Below are 23,210 nucleotides of genomic sequence, written 5' to 3' on the forward strand. Positions count from 1 at the left end.
TCTGCCTTCTAAAGGCCATCTTCAAATCCCACCACTTTTGCACTCCGGGGCCTCAGCAAGAGGTTGTGGGGAGGACACACAGATCGAGTGCTGGCCAGGCAGGGAAGAGGGTAAGAAGGCAAGAGGGTCAGCACTCAAGGTAATGGGTGACCTTGGACTGGGATCTGGATTCCACCCCAGCCTGGGAAACACTCTGTAAACAGCAGTTCCTAAGCATACAAATCTAAAAATTCAAAACTACTCAATAAAAAATGTAGTCCTCAGCTAGGCAAAGTGATGCCTGTTTGTAGTCCCAGCTACTCTGGAGGCGGAGGCAGAGCTCTTTGAGCCAACGCCCCTCCCCTCAACTTGGAGGTCAGCCTAGGTAAAAAGCCTGTCCTAAAAATTAAACAAAAACAAAGAGAAATCTCGTTTTCTAAACCAGAGATGAAACAAACTCTTAAAAATTGCTACACACCTAGAGGGAGCCCCATGCTTCTGCCATGTGACAGGCAACGAGGATGCCACTTGGAAACCAGATGGCACCCAGGCCTTGGCTTTCCAGGCTCTACAACTTGAAACCTCACATTACATCAAGAACAGCGTTTACTAGCCAACAGAGAAGGAAAACGATGACCCTGCTGAGAGCTCACAGCTCTGGAGACGGGGAAGTCTAAAGACTCATGCTCACAGAACTGTCAGTGATGTTTCAGTCTGCCCCAAGGCAGTAGGTACTTGGGATGAACACCCCCTTGCTCCCCCTCCTCCAACCCCCGCACAAGGATGTAACCTCAGTGTGGCAAAAGGTGAACTGTTAGGTCCTGCTGTAGCGCATGCCAGCCCTCTACCTAGGGCGGGGCTTCCCTTCTCCCAAATACTCACTGTATAAACCAGACATGTTGGTTCCATTCCCCCTTGTCCTTTTCCCACCTCCCTGCCCTCTCTCCGTCCTCCCTTCCCCTCCTACACTGCTTCTAATAAACTTGCATTTATATATTACAGCTTCATTGCCATTAGCTCATGCTGATTACTTAATCAATCATGAACCTCACTGTCTGGCCCTTTAAAAAGGCACATGACTGTGCTGGGCAGTGGTAATACACGCCTTTAATCCCAGCACTCAGGAGGCAGAGGCAGGTGGACTGCTGTGAGTTTGAGGCCAGCCTAGTCTACAAAGTGAGTCCAGGATAGTCAAGTCTACACAGAGAAACCCTGTCTCAACCCCCCCCCCCCCAAAGCACATTACTGGATAGCTGGGGAGGAAGTGGGGGTGTCAATGGCAATACTTGGAAGGGTTCTATGGTGCCATGGCAGGTACAAGACACACAATACATAGACACAAGATACACAGTAACACATGGCCCTGTTCCCAGCCACCTCAGATCACTGGAGATATGTCTTGAAGGCCACTAAGTACAGTTCTTCCCTAGCAAATCCAATGTGGAGAAACCAGGGTCTTGGCAGGTGGAACAGCTCTGCCTTATACCAGGATCACCTGGACCAGTTGCGAGGCTGTTCATTTTCTTGGAAAGCTGTTGATTACGCAAAGGAGTCAAGAAAGGTGATGAGGACATTAGGTGAGACTGGGCTATAATGGGCTCAACTTTAATTTGGCGCAGGGGGGTTGTGTTCTCCGAGGTGGAGATGGGGTGGTTAGAATAGGGACGGCCCCCACAAGCTCATGGATTCAAGTGCTTGGCCACCAGGGCGTGCACTATTAGGAGGTGTGCCCTATGTTGGGGGAAGTGTGTCCCTGGGCGTGGGCTGAGGTTTCCAGCTGCCTGCTGTCCTGTAGAGCTCTCAGCTCCTTCTCCAGCACCGTGTCTGCTTGCACGCTGCCTTGCTTCCCACCATGAGGATAATGGACTAAGCCTCTGCGCCTGTATGCAAGCCCCAGTTCAATGTTTTCCTTAGGAGTTGCCTTGGTCATGGTGTCTCTTCACAGCAACCTGCGATAGGTGAACACGGCAGGAAGTAACCCCAAGCATGGGTCTCATCATTTGAGAGGCACTAAGAAACAACAGTGTGATGAACAGGTCACTGTCTTCTGTGTCCCCCAGAGGGCAGGGGCCGTCAGTGCCAAGGATGGAAAGGATGCCAAGGCTACATGCTGGCTGGCTCTCACTGGCATTGGCATTCAGACCTGGACAGCTTAAGGACACTCGGGATGGGCTGCAGAGATGGCTCAGAGCTTAAGAGCACTGTCTGCTCTTCCAGAGGTTCTGAGTTCAATTCCCAACAACCACATGGTGGCTCACAACCATCTATAATGAGATCTGGTGCCTTCTTCTGGCCTGCAGGCATACACAAGGCAAACACTGTATATGTAATAAATCTGAAAAAAAGAAAAAAGAAAAGGAAAAAAAAAAGGACAGTCGAGGATTCTATGACATGTATGGAGTAGCTCAGTCTGCATACCCAGCTGCCTTGACCCTTCATGGACTCAACTGTATTTTCTTAATAACCAAAGCTGAGACATCTGAATTATTAGGAATTGTGTTTATTCAGTTGAGAGTATAGTCTAGCTACTGCAATGAAAACAAGGAAAAAAGAAAACTAAGAAACTGTGTCCTTGGTACCCTTATGAAGATTGTAATTGGGTTCTCTGGGTTATGAGTTTTAAGTGCAAAAATCCAGATTTAAAAAGAGTAGGGCCAATGACCTGGTGCGGAGGGTAAAGGTCCCTGTTTTGATCTCCCGGAGTCATGGAAATGTGGAAGGAGAGAACCAATTTCACAGAGTTGTTCCCCAACCTCCACATGTGTGCCATGGCACCTGTTCACAGAAGCACATGTGTGCATGTGTGCAGACATGCATATCAATAATTTTAAAGATGTGTTTAAAATTTGTTCTTACACTCACCAGAATATCTGGAAGACCTTTATCAGAACTATTTGCTCTGTATCAAAACCCTGACAATGTAGGAAAAGGAATACAACCTTTAAGGGTAAGGATCAGGCTGTCCTCAAACTCAGTCATCTGCCTGAAGTGCCAGGATCACAGGCGTGCTCCATTCTTTGCCATTAATGAAAGCTTTCTAAAATACATGAGAAAAGCAAAAGTAAAAATAATCTGTGGCAGTGATTAAGCTAACCTCTAAGGCTAGACCTTCAAGGAGAAGTTGAGAGTTAATGAAATGTTATACATGTTTACTGTAAGATCTGTACATAGCTCAGTTTCTGTTGTTTGTCTGTGTATGTGCATGTGCCCACTTGTCTGTGTATCACATGAATGCAGGTGCCCACAGAGGCAGAAGAGGGCATCCCAGCTGGAACTGGAGGCGAAGGAGGTAGTGAGCTGCCTGCTGTGGGGACTGGGAACTGAACCGAGGACCTCTGCAAGAACAGCCAGTGTTCTTGATGACAGAACTGTCTCTCCAACCCCTATGCTTAATTTTCATAGAGAAGGACTCACAGAACCAAATTATAGTGCACAGAAGTCAACATGAAAGAAAATCTTTACTTACAGATGGTACTTTCTCAATTTAATGGCAACTGGTTTGTTTATAAGTGTTAAGAGTAAAACCTATCAAGCCATACACGGTGGTGCACACCTGTAACCCCAGCACTCTGGGAGGCAGAAGCAGGTGGATCTCTGAGTTCGAGCCAGCCTGGTCAACAAAGCGAGTTCAGGACAGCCAAGGCTACATAGATAAACCCTGCCTTGAAAACAAAAACAAAAACAAAAAAGAACTATGTAGAAACCATAGAGACCTGTGAGAGCTGATGGAGAAGACAGCAATGCGGATGTTCAGATCTGAGAACGCACACCTGTGCCTGGCAGAAGAGCAGGAGTTGGCTCTCGAATGCTCACGTGTTCATTTCTCTTGGGTGCCACGTCTTCAGTTGATACTGTCTAAAGCAAAGCTGCGCTGGAATACAGCCGGACACTGCAGGCAGCACCTGCGGCTCCAGGTGAACCAACACTCATCTGCTGGGAGGGAACCGTGGTTCCTGACTTTATACAGAAAAGTGAGACAGCTCTGGGAACCATAGTGGAAATATGGGTTACACATATAGCATACAACTAATATTTTATTAAGACATTCTTTTTTTATAATTTTATTATATCACTTTTAAAGGAAAATATGTGAAGGAATTATCAGTTGGAAAACTTTTTTAAAGTTCTACTTACATGTAACTTCTCAGGAGTGCACCCCTTGAATAAAGTATGCGGCTAATTTCACTAATGATTAACGTGCAACTTAATGGTCACAGACACTCTTCTTGAAACCACCAACAGCCTGCTTATATGTTTAACATAAAATGTTTATTTGGTCTTTGAAATGACAGGCACCTTAGAAACTGTATTTTATTTATTCTTTAAACTTTTAGCTATAGTAAGTATATAGCACCAAAATCTCTTTTCAAGGTATTAATACTACCCACTAACAGTGGCATTAATGTATACAATTGCATACAGATTTACCAAAAATTATACCTTGAGATAAATATGAACACAGTTTTATAAAATGGACAATTTAAGGCTTTTTAAAAGAACAATTAAAAAATGTAAAGAATGTTCTCTTAGACAACCATTTAATTTGACATAAAACTCGAGGGTTTAGAAAATCTTGGAAAACCAAAAAAAAAAAAAAGTGAGACTAAGACAGCCACAGCTACACAGAGAAACCCTGTCTCGAAAAACAAAAACAAACAAAAATCTCTGGCTTAAAATTAAAACGGTTACAAAATCCTAATTTATTACTGTGTCATAAAATTTCAGAGGAACTAAAAAATACTGGAAGTTATTAAAAATTCAAGAGGTGCCAGACTTTGAAAGATCAAGGTAAACACTGTTCTCCATTATAATTCTTAAAATCTTTCTATTCAAGCGGATTGAGTTCACACGTAAGTTACTTTTAAAGAAGTATTTTCTTCAGTTATATAACGTATTACAGAATAGAACTGGAATGGTATAAGCAAAAGTCAACTTGCTCATGCTTCACTGGAGCACTTCTTCTCTGCTGTCCCTACTGTGCATGCCTCTGCTATTCCTTCCAGAAGTACTGCCCCAGGGCAGAGCACAGATACAAACCCCCCCCCCCCCACACACAGCTGCAGTACAGGGCTCAATGCCTGGGTGATAAAGGCAGCCTATGCTACAGAAGTTATTTTTTTACCATACGGACTTTAAAAGTACAAGATCCACTACAATTGGATTTCTGAAGAACAGCACTTTTTGTGATTGGCTGGGAAACTGGAGTAGCGATTAACGCGATCCTGCAACGCTGCGCTTGTGGGATCACAGATGGAGCCTCTTACCACATGGCACAGGTTTGCTCTTTCTTGACACAGGTTCTCACACCTGCAGCCCAGGCTAGCCTGGAACTTCTTATGTAGTTCAGGCTGGCTTTGACCATTCGGCAATCTTCCTTTTTCAGCTTCCCAAGTGCTAGGATTATAGGAGGGAGCCACCCCCGCTAGCTCGCACTTTAGTTTCTAACTGACAGTGCTCATCAGTTTAATGGCCATTTTGCGAGCTTTTCAGGCTTGAACTCTCTCCTATATTTATCTAACGGCACCCTTCTGTTTTTTCCCTTTTACTCTAATTAACTGGGTATTGGCCAAGAGCCTTTTATGGGGAAGAAATAACCTTTCCACACTAATGCTTTTTAGCCATTAGCTTTTACAAACTTTTAATGCCCACGGCAAGAAGAAATACTGTACTACCTTACATTAGCCATACTTTTAACAAGGTATGCAGTGGGGCAGAGCTAAGGACTATTAAAAACAAACAAACAAAACCACCCAAGTCAGCTGAGCCTATCAGACACGTGCAGAGCCCTGCCATGCAGAGGACGGGCTGTGTCCTGGAGGTCTTTTGCTTTGGCTTATTTTAGATATATCAGATTCTGAGCCATCTTTTAAAATTCTGACATTTTATTTCCCTAATAATGAAAAAGCAAACTTTTGCCAAATTCATGGATTAAAAAAAAAAAAAGCTGCCATGTGCCTTCCCTTTAGGTACATGGAACAACATTAATATTGAGTCAGCAACATCCCTTTTTGATTTAAAAAAGATTGGTCCTCAAGATGTTCAAATTATTTTTACATACATGACTTCTGAAACCTTCTACAACTGCATTTTTGTCTAAAAATCATTATAAACCATTCAATTAAGCTAAATTAAACTGATTTCAGTAGAAATGCTACAAATACAAAATACTATCTATTACTCATTTTACAAATCAAACATAATATCTTAAGCTAGGAAAATAATGCATATAGTTAAAAAAATTTTCCAGTCTTTCCCCTTCTACATCTGCTGCCTGCGGCACGCGCCTCGGTGATCTGCAGTCTTCCAAAGGCTGCCCATGGCACGCTTACTGGTGGTCTCCTTCAACTCGTCTCTTGCGCACTGTGGGGAAAAAGAGCCTGTTACTAACGCGTATTTGTTTATAAGATGTTAACTTGCTTGTAACAAGTTTTGTATGCTACAGCTAACATGTCATGAAGATGAGCTGAGCACTTCTCATGTGTGTGACCATGAACAGAAGGCTTGGACATCTGCCTGTCACTGACTTAATACAAGAGCCATGCATCTTATGGTACTGGTGCTTACACAACAGCTGGCTAGACACCACAGAATATTCAGCACTCAATCTTCAAGTCATTTGCTTATAGGAAAAATAAACCTTAAGTCTAGAGAAAGGATCAATTAGTACAATAATGCTTGCAATGGTACCGGTGAGATATGCTTAAAGAGTTATATTAGGGGCCTGGAGAGATGACTCAATGCTCTTCCAGAGGACCTAGGTTCGATTCCTAGCACCCACATGGCAGCTCACAACTGTTTATAACTCCAGTTCCAGAGGATCTGATGCCCATTTCTGGTCTCCACAGGTAGTAGGCACACACATGGTACAAAGATATACACGCAGGCAAAGCACCAAATCACAAAATAAAATTATACAAGTTTTATTAAAAGTATTTGCATCTTTCCCTGGTTAGATACAATGTATTTCCTTACATTGAAGGAATCTATAGAATATTTTCATCATTTCTAAATGTAACTGACTTGCAATTGCTTTCCAAATTTCCCTTCTCTTTACAAACTTTCCTTCTGGGCACTGCATGTTGGCTGCTAAAGTGGCTAACCAACTAGTCCAGACGACAGAGCCCACAAGATGCACGGGCCTGACAGCACTCAGCCTTTTCCTGGACTGCTGACATTAGACCACTGCCCAGAGCACTAGTGGCAGGTAAGGTCTGCAGCGACTGTGCTCTCTGACTATCAGACACCAAGGGCATGTGCTGAGAGCCACCCTTTCAGTGCTCCACACTACTGCCCAAAGAGGATGGAACACGCTGCAGAGGCAGCAAAGGACCATAACCACAGCTCTGCCACCTTCCTGTGCTGTGTGCCGTGGCAATCAGCTTCTCTGGGTCTCAACTTTCCTCTATAACAGGATAATAATGGTGTCTACTGCTTATGGCCACATGATTAAAGGTATAAGATGCCGAACAGAGCAGTGCTGAGAACACAGCAAGTCCTCAGTACAGAGAGCTCACCTTCAGCCACCCCTGAGGATTATTACACACTGGGCCTGAGGCACTGGCCAGCCATCTCTCTAGTGAGGAAGCCATCTTGGCTACCACAGAGGATCTGTACTCCTGTGATACTGGTTTTGGTACTTGGCACACTGATTCTGATTCAATAGGAGTGGCTACTGACTTCCCACATGCCTTCTGGACGCACGTCACAAGGCACCGCTTTTCTTTAGTCTGCATTAGCTGTCAGAGGAGCTAGTCAAGAGGGCACCTGGCTCCTAACTCAGTCCCAGCCATGGCCGCTCCCACGCTATTCTGACTGCAGGCTGCTGCATAAAAACTGCTCAGCCATTGGCTGGGTGGAGTCAGAAAATAAAACCAAAGGATAAAGTCTGCATGAACTATTCTTACCCACTCAGCTTCCCTGACTCTAACCTACAGTATGAAGAACAAGCTTCAAGTGTCTACTGAAAAATTAAAGGAGAAAAAAGCCAAGGAGACCAGAAACAAATACAAATACACATCGGAAAGGGAGACACCAGGCAGCTCTTAGGGCAGGGTTTGGCTGTTTTTGGGAAATCATTTCAGATGTTAAAAGGCATGCTACCAAAAAAAAAAAAATTGTTAAAATGTGTTCCTGACAGCATCTACAGGACAGAGCGCAGCAAACACAAAGCTGTAGAAAGCTGATTATGCACTCAGCTAGCGCACAGATAAACAGCTCGAGGCCCACAGTTGAAGGGTATGTGTGCCATATAACCTCTTTTCTGTGATGGCTGGGACACTTCTCAGCTGCAGGGATGGCGAGTAGGCAGAAGCATTTCAGTGGCTGGCTGAGAGTAAGAAAAGAATGAGAAGATGCTATAAGGATGAGAACAAGATCTGACACAGTCCCATTTGCGAGCTGAAGAAAGGGCACTGCCAGGAGACTGTGCCAGTCTCCAGCTGTCAGGCTGTTAGGAAGCGCCGTCCCCAGGCTCTCCACCTTAGACACAGGCAGCGACCACCGTGCACGGAGAGAGAGTGAAGCTGGAGCAGATCTGGGGCAGCTGCTGTGCGCACAACAAGGCAGAGGGCAGAGCACCATTTTTGATTGTTCTTTGTCACCTGGTGTCCTTGCTGTCTTACCAGGTCTAATTTCTTTCCAAAATAAAATTCTTGATCCTTCACTGGTAGCCAATTTTTAATAAGCCTTAACTAACCTCACTCAGTCCCTAAAAAGTTAGTTTTTTGTTTTAAACAGCTGTGTCAATCATACAGCCTATACCAGCGCCCAAAGGCCTCTGATACAACGCAGTAAAAGCCCTACTACGTCCTCTGTCATGTAGCGTTAGCGCCCTCTACTAAAGGCCCGCTCCATCTCTCCACCCATCTTCCTGATGTGTTGCCCTGACTGTGTTGTTTTTATACCTGTATACAGTGCATTCTGGTAACCCTCGCCCTCTCCACCTGCCTTTCTCCCTCCCCTGTCAGGCGCCTCTCTTGCCTACAAGTGACATCACTTTTAAAGTCTGTGTTTATTTGCACAAGTCATGTTTAGAAAGCTTATTGTAAATCTGCCTGCTCTCACATCCAAGCAGTGCCCTTATAAGAATGTCCTCATTGTCACTTTACATGTGTGTCCACGTCTGTAATGCTAGTTCCTATCAGCATGAGAGGGGTCTAGGGAATTCCCAGCAGACTGTGTGGGCTTCTCGCTTGTGCTTTGTGACAGACCACGCCTTCTTCTGCATGGCCTCCCATCCTCAGTGCACTGCTGTGGACAGGTGCTCACCTGCTGAGTGGCCACAGATGGGAGCCCAGGGAGCTGCTCATTTCTGTGTCACCCATCCACACGCTGTCTTACTCTACCATGTATCTCCTTCCTACAGGACTGGGCAAACGATCTGCCGCAGCTGGCTTGGCGTAAGAACATTACTGTGACTTTCCTGCTATGATGTTTATGGGCCACAATTATGTAGTTCCTGTGGGTGTCATCTACTCTGACAGAGGTGACTAGGGGTAATATACATTGGTGGCACTGAGACTTAAGGTCGTTTCAGAGGACAGGAAAATGGAAGATTTGCTTGGCTTACTTTAAGATGATACAGTTATCAGAAAACTGAGTAAAGATAAATTCCACTGCCCGATTCACTTCTCTCACCCTCCCTTCCTTCTCCCCTCCCCCTTCCTCCTTCTGGTTTTACTAGAGATCAAATCCAGGAGCCTGAACATGCTAGGCAAGCACTCTGTCCCTCGGGTGTATCCCAGTGCCACAATACAATTTCATTAAAAACCTACTATGGGCCTGACATGATTTTGAACATGGCTCCTGACAGCAACATGGTCCTTGTGCTAAAAAACAAACAAAGCCTTGCAAGGTTTGAAAACAGACTTTTGTTTTAACAAATTTATTTATTTATGATGGGTGAATGTGTGTGTGTGTGTGTGTGTGTGTGTGTGTGTGTGTGTGTGTGTGTGTGTGTGTGTGTTCCGGCATCCAGTCTCCCTTTCCATTGTTAAGGGGCTCTGAAATCAGACTTACTTAGCCTGTCAGGCTTCAGTGTGAACCACTTTACACAATGACGTCATCCTGCCTGCCCCGAAACAGGACTATTTTAGCTAGCCTGCTGGCTCATGCTGGCTAGATCCAAACTTTAGGCAGGTGGAGGCAGTAGGATCACCAGGAGTTTGAGGCAAGCCTGAGCAGGCAGGACTCTGCTCAAAAACGAAACTTATCTGGAGACAGACACTTTAAATGAACTACAATTAACTTAAAAAATAAAGGCAATTTTAAAAGTATGACAAATGTGATAAATACAAAATATATATGGGACATGTGCTTAAGATATGTATTAGTGTCAGACTTAGACTCTCAAATACCTCCTGATATCCAGAGAAGTGAGCTAGGATTTCAATGGTGTGACTGCCACACAGAATGAGAAATCTTGCTAAGGGTCACTCTGCTCAAGTTCATGCTTTTCTACCTCTGAGCTTCTAGGGAAGGAGTGTTTCGAAAGCTCTCTAGCTATTCACAAAAGTCAGCCCAGACTTGAGAAACACTGCTCTGAACAGCTAACACTTGGAGGGAAATACATCAAGTGAACCAACACGAAGACACTGTGGATGACCGAAACCCACCTCTAGAATCAAGAGCTCAGCAAAGAACTCGTCTTCTCTTCTGAAAAGCAAATCGCAAAACTTTCCTATGGGCAACTGTCACAGACGGGGATTAGTCAATACTGACCACGCAACCCTAACTAAAGACCGAAACAACAGTAGTCTAAGTGCAAATACGGCTGAAGCCTAAAAGCCCTACACTGCTCGGAAACACCACTCCTGTTAAGAACATTTATTTTTATTTCTTGCCTACAATGAATCTTGTCAAGTATTTTAGTGGCAAATAGCATAACTTAAAAGAACAGTCACTTTCTGGAAACACAGAGAAAAAACGTGAGCACCTTACTTATTAATTCAGCCTGAAGCCACAGGCTCAGCGGTAGAGGACGCTGGGGAACGGGATCTGCGGGGCAGGCGAGCGCTCACAGGAGGCTAGGGAGTCAGACTCTGCTTACCCTGTACTTCATAACAGAGAACTGAGTTTCTGCCTGGGGCTGCTTGACGCTTCCTGGTGTCGAGCTCTTTGCTTCAAAGCACAAGGCGTAAGTGACAACCGAGAATAAAACACCTCATGGGACGCTTCACTTGAAGCTACCACATGCCTGTCACATGTGATTTAACACACGAAGAACATGACAACCTGGCTCGGCTCTGACTCACGCAGCAGCATTAGATACTAAGCATAGGTAATTTTTCTATGTTGAAATTTATTTTTAAAAATAGCTTAGTGTTGTATTTCAGAAACTTGACTCAGTACTGCACACATCTTACCTAAGTCATTGTTTTTCGTTATAGCATTGGCTGCCCTGGTTCGCGGTCCCTGCTGCGTGAACTGATACCCAAATTTAAGGATATTTGTATTTTCCTCAAGCATCTTGGCCATTTCTAATTCTACAGCGGTGCCCAGCTGCTGTCTCTGGAGGAATCAGAAACAAAGAATAGTATTAATAAACATGATAAAAACATTTTTTAGGTAATTAAGATTTAAGACTTTTAGTCCCATGTGGATTCTGTTTGTCTCTTTAAGTTTTCCAATTTCTACAACATACATAAGAAACGTATCTGGTACCAACAGATAGCATAAGCTCAGATAGTATAAATATTAATTAAGGTATGAATACCATCAATGCCACCTCATACCCACAAGGCTGGGTATGATGAAACAGACAGAAAGGACTGAGGAAATAGTTTCAGCATCCACAAAGCTCTGGGTTCAATGCCAGTACCACATACAGCAGGTGTGGGGCACACCTGGAACCCCAGTATTGGGAGCTGAAGGCAGAAGTTTATGGTCATCGTCTCATACAGAGAAGTCTGAGGTTAGCCTGGGCTACCTGAGACAATGTCTCTACCTTGGCGCCAACAAACCCAAAGCAGTAAACTAACAAAGCAGCAGAAGGACAAGCACCAGGCGTGGTAGTGTGCTAGTGTGCATGGCAAAAATGTAGGAAAGTGGGCTGTGGTAATTGCTTGAAATACAGAATTACCATACCACCTAGCAATTCTACCTGTAGATATAAGGCCCAAGAAATAGACATGTATGCTCATAAGACATTTATATATGAATATCCACGAGGACATTATTTTTCTTAAAAATTATTTTTTTAGATTTTTAAAAACTTCATGCACGAGTGTTTAAGTGTTCTGCCTGTATGTACACTATATGTATGCCTGGTGCCCATGAAGGACTTATGGGACCATTTGCCTCTTTTCCAATAGCTTAAGTTACTTTGTGTGAATGTGGTGTGTGCGTGTGTGCGTGTGCATGCATGGATGCAGGTGCATTTTCTGGTGCATGTGTGTGGCTAACACTGAGTATTTTCCTCCATCATTCTCCACCTTATTTTCTGAGACAGAGCTTCTCATGGAACTGGAAGTTTGTTGTTTGGCTAGGCTGGCAGGCCACTGAGCCTGCCGATCTGCCGATCTTTTGCTTCTGCAGAATGGGGTCAAAGAGCTATTCAGCTACACCCTGCTTCTTGGTGGGTGATGGGGATGCAAACTCAGGTCCACAGGATTATGCAGCAAGAACTTAACCACTGAGCCTCTCCCCAGCTAGTAAAGTTATTTTTCCAAATAAAAAATTAATAGTTGAGCCGGGCGTGGTGGCGCACGCCTTTAATCCCAGCACTTGGGAGGCAGAGGCAGGCGGATCGCTGTGAGTTCAAGGCCAGCCTGGTCTACAAAGTGAGTCCAGGATGGCCAAGGCTACACAGAGAAAACCCTGTCTCGAAAAACAAAAAAAAACAAAAACAAAAAAAAAACAAAAAAAAAGTTGCTCTATATGCAAATATTTCTAGCATGTATATTTCCCCCCCTTTTGAAGTTTGTCTGTGGGTCTGGTGAGCTGGATCAGCAGCTAAGAACACTTGCTGTTCTCCCAGAGGACCCAGGTTCAGGTCCCAGCACCCACAGCAGGTGGCTCACAACCGTATTTTACTCCAGCTCCAGGGAATCCAAAGCCTCTACCCTCCGTATACACACTCATGCACGTACGTGCCTATAAAAACAAAAAGTGTAAAAAAAAGTTTGTCTACGTATATGTGGCCCCACATTAGTCAAAGTAACAGCACGTCCTTGTCAGGCGAGGCCCATGCCCTAAGAGCAGCCAGCTTCTCTCACTGGGCCTGACTTGCCTGTCCTGGGATCTGTTTTTCCCAGTGCTGGAGGTGTTCCATGCTGAGGTGGCTGTGCCCAGGTTTTCCCACAGGTGCTGCGGACTGAACGCAGGTCCTCTTGCGATTGCAGCAAGTGCCCTCACCCACCCGGGCATCTCCTCAGTCTTATTTCTTTTCTTTCATGCAATCAACTCTACTCATCTTCTGTGTATTTGAGAATGTAACACACTACAGACACGACAGGTTTACCTATTGTATGCATCTCTCAAAGACCTGGGGGACACGTGGACTACGTCACATCTAAAAGTCTTTCTGGTTCAAATCTAACTTTTTAAAGTGACTCAAAGAGACTTGCTGTGTGTTTAACTGATATACGTTACGATTCTGGGTCCCCAAATGGCTCATAACCCCTTTCTGCCCACTTCTTTCCGAGAGGACTCCAGCTCCCAGCTGCTACTGCACAGCGCACACCTGATTGTCAATCTTGAGCTCTGTCAGGGTCTCGTTATCTCTCAGGGCATCTATCAGTGCTAACACCCCGGCGCCTGTGATGAAATTGGACTCCATGTTTAAGCTCTTCAAAGTTTTGTTCACTTTCAACATATCTGCAAAAGCCTAGAAATATAGAGAAAATATTTGGAGATTAAAATCTGATAGCACCCACTTTTTGCTGCATGGGTCATAAGTAAAATTCATGAGTTGAACTTTGGGTTTCTCTTTACGTTGCTTCAGCTTGCTACGCACCTGCTCAGGTCTCTCAGGTACTTACTTATTTCCCACACATATTACCATCTATATTCCTTAGATTGTCTGTAACTTGTAATTCTTGGTGCTGACATCTCTAACCCTGTACATAATTCATGGTCATTCATTCTTTACTTCACTGGGAAAAAAAAAAAAAGACACTCTCTACTTAATATTTTTTTCTCCTGTTTCTCACACTTTTTCCGTGTCGTTAAGGTGCTAATTTCATTAATATCTCTTTTGGTTTCAGAGTTGGGTAGACAGAGATGGCTCACTGAAGAGGCAACTGCAGTAATCCAGGAAAGAAAATTCTGCTAATAAAAATAATAATACAACTGTAAGAAACGGCTGGAGAGAGAAAGTGCTTTTATTCTCTTTCCCCTTATTTCACTTTCAAGACAGGGGTTTCCCTGGGTACCTGTGGCTGTCTTGGAACTCACTTTGTAGACCACACTGTCTGGAACTAGGAGATTTGCCTGTCTCTGCCTCCCAAGCACTGGGATTAGAGTTATGCACCTCCACTATGCATCCCAAGCCATCCTAACGTGTCCCAGCCTGGCCCCAAACTCTATGGAGCTGAGGATGGCCTTGAACTTCTAATCTTTTTGGCTCTGCTTTCTGAATTTACTATAGTGTATGCTGGGACTATAGGTATGTGCCACCACACTGTTTGTGTGGTGCTGGGGATAGATGCAGGACTTTGTTCATGTGAAGGACTGAGTGCCGTCTCTAGCCCTCCCATCCCCTTCTGAGGCAGGTTTTGCAATGTAGTCTTAGCTGGCCTGGAACTGTAGAAATCAGCCTGCTTCTATCTCCAGACTGCTGGGATTAAGGTGTGCTCCATTGCATCCAGATCCAGGCAATTAAAACAGTATGATTGTGTTCTGTGTGTTTATGATATATGTGCCTGCATATGCACTATGGTGTACATGTGGAGGTCAGTTCTTTCCTTCTGCCTTTACAGGCATTCTGAGGATTAAACTGACGTTGTCAGGACTCCTATGTAGCAAGTGCCTTTACTTGCTGATCTTTCTTGCCAGCCCCATGCTTCTGTTGTGTGACCCCCGCCCCCAGCCAGAGAAGATCCCACCATGTGGCCCAGAATGGCCTGGAGCTTGCTATGTAACAGGCTTGATTCAAACTTAATAGCAATCCTCCTGCCTCTGCCTCTTGAATGCTAGGATTACCTGTGTGAGCCAGCACAACTATCCTAGATTCAAAAAATATTTTGAAGACAGAACTGAATATATGCTTTAAGGCTGTAAGAAAGGGTAGTTAAGAGTAATTTTTTTTTGGCCTGTTGACCATGGAGAGTATGCCCACACTGCTGTTTAGTGACAGGTGTGAGAAGAGGAGGCGTGGAAGAGGTCAGGTCAGTCTGAGCCTCTGATGTGAGACATCTGCTAGACATCCAGGTACAGCTTCTTTCTTATTTTCTTCTATTTACTTTAAGACTTATCAGTCTTGCCGGGTGGTGGCGGCGCAGGCCTTTAATCCCAGCACTCGGGAGGCAGAGGCAGGTGGATTGCTTGAGTTTGAGGCCAGCCTGGTCTACAAAGTGAGTCCAGGAAAGCCAAGGCTAACAGAGAAACTCTGTCTCAAAAAAACCTGAAAAACAAAAAAGCCCCCCCAAAACAAAAAAACTTATCAGTCTTTTAAAAAAGTTATTTATTCATTTATGTATATGAGTATTTTGTCTTTATGCACTTCAAAAGAGGACATCAGACCTCATTATAGGTGGTCGTGAGCCACCGTGTCATTGCTGGAAATTGAATTCAGGACCTTAGAAGAGCAGAAAGTGCTCTTAATGTTGAGCCATCTCTCCAGTCCCATGTACAAGTCATTTATTTATTTATTTATTTTTCGAGACAGAGTCTCTCTGTGTAGCCTTGGCTGTCCCGGACTCGCTTTGTAGATTAGGTTGGCCTGGAACTCAGTGATCGGCCTGCCTCTGCCTCAAGTGCTGGGATTAAAGGCATGTGCCACCACACCTGGCTCCATGTACAACTTCTTAATGCGTGGCTGGGTATGAGTGCAGAGTTATGGACAGGTAGGAAGAGGACGAAGCGTTGCAGTCTTCAGCACAGGCGAACAACCTACAGCACTGACAGAGCTTGTCCAGGCAGCAGTGAAGGGGAAAACAAAGCCCTGGGCCACTCCAGTGTTCAGAGCCTGGGGAGATGAGGAAGAACCTGTGTGGGAGCTTGGGAGCCAGTGAAGTTGGTGGACTGACTGCTGCAAAGCCAAGCAAAAGGAAAGGCTCTGTAGACTAATCCGTGTGACTTTCCCATGGGCTGCAAGGCTGGTCCAGTACACACAAGTCAGTGTTGGTTTTAGAAGGACAATCACTACATACTCACCTCCTGAGAAAGCATTTAATAAAACTCCAAACCACAGGCCCATACACGGAATCATGCACAGAAGTTAAGAATGTAGCAGACCTTTGTATGCTGATACAAAAAGATCTCTAATATTTACAGCTGAGTGAAAAATCAGAATCAAGTTAATTCTTTCCTTCCTTTCCTTTTTTTCTTTTAGTGGTCAGGGAGATTGAAGATGGGTCCTCACAGGCAAAAGGCCAGCACTTTACCATTCAATCATACTTCTAGGCCCCTTTCTGTTTAAAAAAGGAGGGGGCCAGGGCTGGAGAGATGGCTCAGCAGTTAAGAGCACTGGCTGCTCTTCCAGAGGTCCCGAGCTCAATTCCCAGCAACTACATGGCAGCTCACAAGTGTCTGTAAATCTAGTTCCAGAGGATTTGATACCCTGCTACAGACATACATGCAGGCAAAACACTAATGCAAGTAAAATAAATAAATTATTAAATTAAAAAAAAAAAAAGGAAGCTAAGGCCAAGGCAGTAAGATCATGAATTTGATGTCAGCCTAGGATACACAGTGAGCTGCTATCTTAGGAATCTTAGGAACCTACTCTTTCATACCCTGAAAGAGGAAAAAAAAATAAAATAAAATAAACAATAAATATAAATAAAATTTAAAAATACAAGAGTATATAATGTATTGCCAAATAGTAAGAAAAAATGCTAGGTGAAAAAAGATAACAAATCATTCTTTTATACACACAGACACACACACACACACCCCAAATATATAATAAATAGAAAATGTAAAAAGAAGTCACAGTTTAAGTGGTGCAGCGGAACAGGCTTATAGTCCCGGCACTTGGGAATTGGAGGCAGGAGACCTGGGGAGTTGAAGACCATTTCCACCACACAGCGAATGCAAGGCCAGCCGGGCTGTGAGAGCTCCTGTCTCACAGAACGAACTGGCTCCACCTCACTAGCGCATGCAGGTCTGTGGCCATCAACCACAGCACACTTACCACGGCCACGGGGTCATTGCTCCTGGTGGCTGCAAGACTGAAATGTTTCACGCATGTGTTGCTTTCCAAAGTCTTTGCAAAATCTTTTAGAGTTGGAATTGGGATATTCTTTCAAGACAAAAATGTGAAACACCATCACATTTTAGTTTTCAGAAAGCTCAATCCATCAACCAAATACACTTATACTTTCTGTTTACTTTAAAATGTACTCAGGAAGTGCACAAAGAAGCAGCCTAGGCTACACAGAGTTCTAGGACGGCCAGGACTACTTAGAGATCCTGCCACAAAACAAACAACAAACCATTAGTAAGAGTAATTTGAAAAAACAAAAAAACAAAACCAGTAAGATCCCAGAAAGCCAATTTCTGGGCATTTGGTCAAGAGAAACAAGAAGCTGTACTCTTCAAAGACCGTGTGTATACATGTGTGCGGCCACTTTACACATAGCCGTTCCAAACAGGCAACCATGCCAACTGACTGACTCCCGATGAACCAACCACAGCAAAACCTAGAGAGACTAACTCCGCAGTGAAAAGAACAAACTAATGAAGCCTACACAATGTGGGTGAGTCCCTAATGCACTGTGCCAAAGGTTAGACCCAAAAGCTGCAATCTCAACTCCATGTACAAGGCTGGAGGAGGCAAACCGAGTAGCTGTCAGGGATGAGAGTGGCCAGAGAATCACGAAGGGGCCCAAAGGGCTCCCGGCATTACAGGAGGGCTTTGCATCAGCCAGTCAGCTGTCTATGTGTTGTTCTGCAACCTGACAGCGGTCTGTTACAGCTTGTACAACTGAGGACCATACACTAAAAGAATTTCACTTAACTCTATTAAAAATACCTTCAGAAACTTGATTAAAACACAATACAACAAACAAAACCCCAAGGCTAAAGTTCTTTTTTAAAAAAGATTTATTTATTTTATTTATTGTATATGAGTGCTTTATCTGCAGAAGAGGGCATCAGATCACATCATAGATGGTTGTGAGCCACCATGTGGTTGTTGGGAATTGAACTCAGGACCTCTGGAAGAGCAGGCAGCACTCTTAACCACTGAGCCATCTCTCCAGCCCAAGGCTAAAGTTCTTTAAACTGGGTAGCATTTTGCCATGCAATGGTGGTGCACACCTCTAATGCCAGCACTCAGAGACAAAGGCAGGCAGATCTCTGAGCTGAGGTCAGTCTGGTCTACAGAGTGACTTCCAGGAGAAATCCTGTCTTTGAAAAACTAAGAACTAAAACTAAAACAAAAACCCTTAAAAAAGAGGGGCAGTATTTTTAAAATTTGAGTAATTTCCTGATAATGTGCTGAATTTACATTCTTTCTGTAATGCTGAATTGCTAACCCGAGGGAATCTATGTTCACATACCATTAGTATACGTCACCTTAAAGCAGAAGGGTTAAGGCTACATATGAGAACTGCTGCTTCAGTGCCCTGGGCCCCACTGAGTCAGAGATGACATCATGTGATATTGGTACATATGTATATTGCATGCTTAACACACTTACTTTTATATTATTCAAATTAACTTCAACAAGTTGGGCATCATTTTCTTTAATTCTTTTTAAACTCTCGTCAACGTTGGTTGGGTTCGGTGGCTCATCGAACACTGGGAGAATCTTTTCACCTTTCACCACATCTGTGGGAACACAGGGGAAGAACAGAGGTTGGCCGAGACGGCTGGAACTGAGAGGAGACACAGGTTAACTTGTCACCTAGCCCCCAGTCCCCAGGCCATGCATTTGCACACTTGCTAAAGGAGCCCTTTTAACTTAGTAGTTACTTATGGCACTAAATTTTAAAAAGTTATTGAATGCAGAAAACAAGAGAAGAGTAGGTTTGCTCCCATTTAAGTTTACAAAGGCAGGTTTCTTCCAGCTGGTGGAGCACGGGAGATGGGGGAGTACTTCACAGAATGGAGACCTGAGCAAGCTCTCAGATTCCTAAAACCACAGGAGGGGTATTTTTAAAGTTCCAGCATTTAAGCCAGGCGATGGTGCACTCAGGAGGCTGAGGCAGGTGGATCTCTGAGTTTAAGGCCAGGCTGGTCTGTAGAGTGAGTTCCAAGACAGCCAAGGCTACACAGAGAAACCTGCCTTGAAAAACCAACCAACCAAACAAACAAAACCAACCAACCAAACAAACAAAACCAACCAACCAAACAAAAAGTCCAACATCTAATAATGGCAGTGGGTTATGTTTTTAAAATTCTTAATTGGTGAGAATTGTATACGGGCACAAAGTAACAAAACCAAGGCTTGACTTTTAAAATGATATCTGTTCGGTGGGATGTTACAATTATATGAAAGGTTCATGGGGAACTGTAAGTGGATGGGCTGGCCCAATGCCGGAACCAGCTCATCTCCTTTTTTCCTTCCTCTTCCTCCCTCTGTCTCATTCTGAAGCAGAGTCATGCCACGTAGCCAGGGCTGTCTAGAACTTGCAATCCTCTCTAGTGCTGAGACCAGAGGTGTGGACCACCACAGCACACACAGTTTCTCAATGATCCGTCTTAACATTCTCCAAAAGTCAGGGACCACACTTGATAAGCTACGTGATTTGAGCATTTGCCAACTCCCCATAATAATCATGTAAGCAAAATCCCTCCTTTTGAATCTGACCTAGCCATCAGACCTGAAGTTCATAGAAGCATGGGAGACAGAGAAGTGTAAAATAACATCCTCACGTTGCAATAAACCAAATCCAGGAGGTAGAAGTTTTTACTGGGCAAATAATCTAGTTCATTGGTGAAACAGATGGCATGGCATGAAGAGGATGAAGTTGAAGAAAAGAACTGTTAAGAAATCAGACTTGGCTGGTGAGATGTCTTGGCAGGTACAAGTGTTTACTGCCAAGGCTACACCTGGGTTCAATCCCTAGGACCCATCAGGTAGAAGGAGAAAACCAATTCCCATAAGTTGTCCTCAGATCTACACATGTGCAACATGGCCAAAGGTTTTTGTAAAGAAAGGAAAAAGACCGAAAAACAAACAAATGTAGTATGTTACCCTTACTTGGATTCTGATTAGAAGGAAGAATGAGATATTTTTGAAAGTAAGAGAAGTTTTGGACACATTGAATTTCAGATGGTATGAAGTAAATACTAATTTTAATGTTTAATAATGGCATTGGGTTATTATTATTATTTTGGTTTGTTTGTTTGTTTGTTTGTTTGAGACAGGGCTTTTTTGCATAGCCTTGGCTGTCCTGGACTTGCTTTGTAGACCAGGCTGGCCTCGCCTGCCTCTGCCTCACTGAGTGCTGGGATAACAGGTCTGCACCACCATGCCCGGCCCAAGTTGTTTTTAGAGTTTTAAATTTGTGAGAGACATATATAAGTTATGTGTATATATGTGTGTGTTAATGCTTATGCATAAAGTGACAAAAATAGGAAGGTTTGACTTTTAAAATTTTCAGAGGAAAGGAAGAAAAAGAGGAAAGACAGGCAGGCAGACTGGCTGGTGAGATGCCCAGCAGGTGAAGGTGCTTGTTGCCAGTCTGATGGTCTTCCATCCTTAGGGCCCACAAGATAGACAGAACAGACTCTCAAAGGTTGTCCACTGACCTCTCAATGCAAGAGAGAGAGAAAAAAAAAAAAAAAAAAAAGGAAGAAATAGAGGAAGGGAAGGAGAAAGGAAAGAAGAAGGGAAAAAAAGAACTTCAGAAAAAATTTAAAGAAGGCGGGAGAGAGGCAGAAGAAAGGTCAGCAGTGCCAATGGAATAGCTGAGGCGGGTAATGAATACTTGATGTTTTCTTCTTTCTCACAAATGAAAATTTCTGAAAACAAAAAGTTAAAAAGTAAGGGAATAGCCAAACTATATAGAACAATGTAAAAGATAGCTGTATAAAAGTCTGAATGAAGTAAGTCTGCGTGTAGTGTGAGGTTAGAACCCTCACTGCTGACCAAGGCTCACTAGCACTCTAAAACGCCAGCTCCCTTGAGCTTGCACAGAGGAGGTCCATAGGAAGAATCTACAAAGAAAAAAGAAAAAAAAACAACAACCCTAGGAATAGTGCTATTATCAAAAAATTAAGTTGTAGGCTGGAGAGGTGGCTCTGCAGTTATGGCACTGGCTGCTCTTCCAGAGGACCAGGGTTCAATTCCCAGCACCCATAGGGGAGCTCACAACCATCTCCAGTCCTAGGGAATCCAACACTCTCTCTGGTCACCATGGGTGCAATGACATACATACAGACAAAGTAGCCATAAAAACCCATAAAGATGTAATTAATATTAATTAAAATTCTGAAAAATTAAGTTGCAATAAATACATAAATTTTACTAAAATGACAATTTATGCATAAGATGTATACATTTGCATATAAACTTTAAACAGGGCAGAATTATAAAACAGGACATACGTCAACTTGTTAACAGCTGGGGTGGTAAGCTACACAATACTTGTGAATAGAGACATTTACTTCCTTTTTAGAAACTTTATTTATGTGTACATATATGTGCCTACTTCAATATATGTATATCACATGCATGCAGGAGCCAATGAGGGCCAGAAAGGGGCACCCGGATCCCTTAGAACTGGGGTTACAGGGAGCTGTGACCACCGCGTAGGTGCTGGTAACCAAGCCCAGATGCTCCAGCGAGAGAGCTGCAGCTCTGAGACATTCCTTTGTAGTGTAGATATTTACGACATATTTAAATATGCTATAATAGCATATATTTACCCTGAGAATTTAAAAACATCCTATAATTTTAAAAACAGAACTTTCTGAGACTCTTCATGGATTTCTTAAAAGCTAGCAACATAAAAATAAAATGTCAACCAAAGCTAAGTATGGCTGGGCTGGGGCTGTGCAGTGGCCAAGACTCCATGTAGTACCTAAGGTCCTGTGCTGGGTCCTCACTCTGAAAAACAACTAAAAAACAAAACAAAACCCTAAGCTTGCCCAGTTTTTATACTGTTTGCCAGTAGTACTTATGTGGCAAAAGCAGTTTCCATTACATTTGCTAGCACATTAAAAGTAAAACACTGCCAGCACCAGGTGTGGGGCGCATGCCAGCACCTGGGAGGCAGAGACAGGCAGATCTGAGTTGGAGACCATCTAAGGCCCTGGAGTCCTGCTGTGTCTCAGGCAGGCCTCTAACTCCTGGGCTGAAGCAGTCCTCCCATGCCAAGCCTGCCTTCCATGTAGCTGTACTTATAGGTGTGTGCCCAGGACCCAAACAGTGGGGCCCTGTCTAAAAAAAAAGACTAAAACACCAAGTATTCTATTTTTAAAAAATTGATTAAAAAATATTTATTTAATTTATGTATATGTATGCCACACTGCTACTGTACGTGGGGCCTTGGAGGCCTGGAATGGGCACTGGATCCCCGGGAGTTATAAGTGATTGTAAGCTGCACAGGGTAGGAACTGAACTTCCATCATCCAGAAGAAAAGAAGTTTTCTTTCTTTCTTTTCTTTTTGTTGTTCAAGACAGGGTTTCTCTGTGTAGTCCTGGCTGTCCTCAAGCTCTGTAGACCAGGCTGACCTCAAACTTAGAGACCCACCTGCCTCTGCTTCCCACGTGCAGGGACTAAAGGTGTGCGTCACCACCGGCTCAGGAAGCATTCTCCCCCCACCCCCAACAGGGTCTCTCTGTGTAGCCTTGGCTGTCCTGGACTCACTTTGTAGACCAGGCTGGCCTCCAACTCACAGTGATCCCCCTGCCTCTGCCTCCTCCTGAGTGCTGGGATTACAGGCGTGCGCCAACACGCCCGGACAGGAAACATTCTTAATGATGGGATTATAGGCATGAATCACAATACCTGACTAAATTTTATATTTTTAATGGCTTTCTGTGGCCATAATATAAAACTTGAACTTTAAAACACACACACACACACACACACACACACACACACACAAACACACACACACACTACTTGGTGTACTAAGTATCAAAGTTAATACACAGAGGGAAGCAAATGTAT

At 43.8% G+C, this 23,210-nt stretch overlaps 1 protein-coding gene across 1 annotated transcript in view; it reads right to left on the reverse strand.

Moving 5' to 3' along the window:
- Positions 1-6,250: 6,250 nt before the first annotated feature.
- Tmod3 (tropomodulin 3) overlaps positions 6,251-23,210 on the reverse strand; it is a 62,551-nt gene continuing 45,591 nt past the window's right edge. Inside the window, exons 6-10 of the mRNA XM_051140510.1 lie at positions 18,785-18,915; positions 17,276-17,383; positions 13,661-13,804; positions 11,343-11,487; positions 6,251-6,339 (exon numbers count right to left, since the gene is read on the reverse strand). Of these exons, the coding sequence (XP_050996467.1) occupies positions 6,305-6,339; positions 11,343-11,487; positions 13,661-13,804; positions 17,276-17,383; positions 18,785-18,915 (563 nt within the window). The 3' untranslated portion in view covers positions 6,251-6,304. The remainder of the gene's footprint in view (positions 6,340-11,342; positions 11,488-13,660; positions 13,805-17,275; positions 17,384-18,784; positions 18,916-23,210) is intronic.

The sequence above is a fragment of the Acomys russatus genome, chromosome 32 (genome assembly GCF_903995435.1).
Source record: "Acomys russatus chromosome 32, mAcoRus1.1, whole genome shotgun sequence".
Lineage (NCBI taxonomy): Eukaryota > Metazoa > Chordata > Mammalia > Rodentia > Muridae > Acomys > Acomys russatus.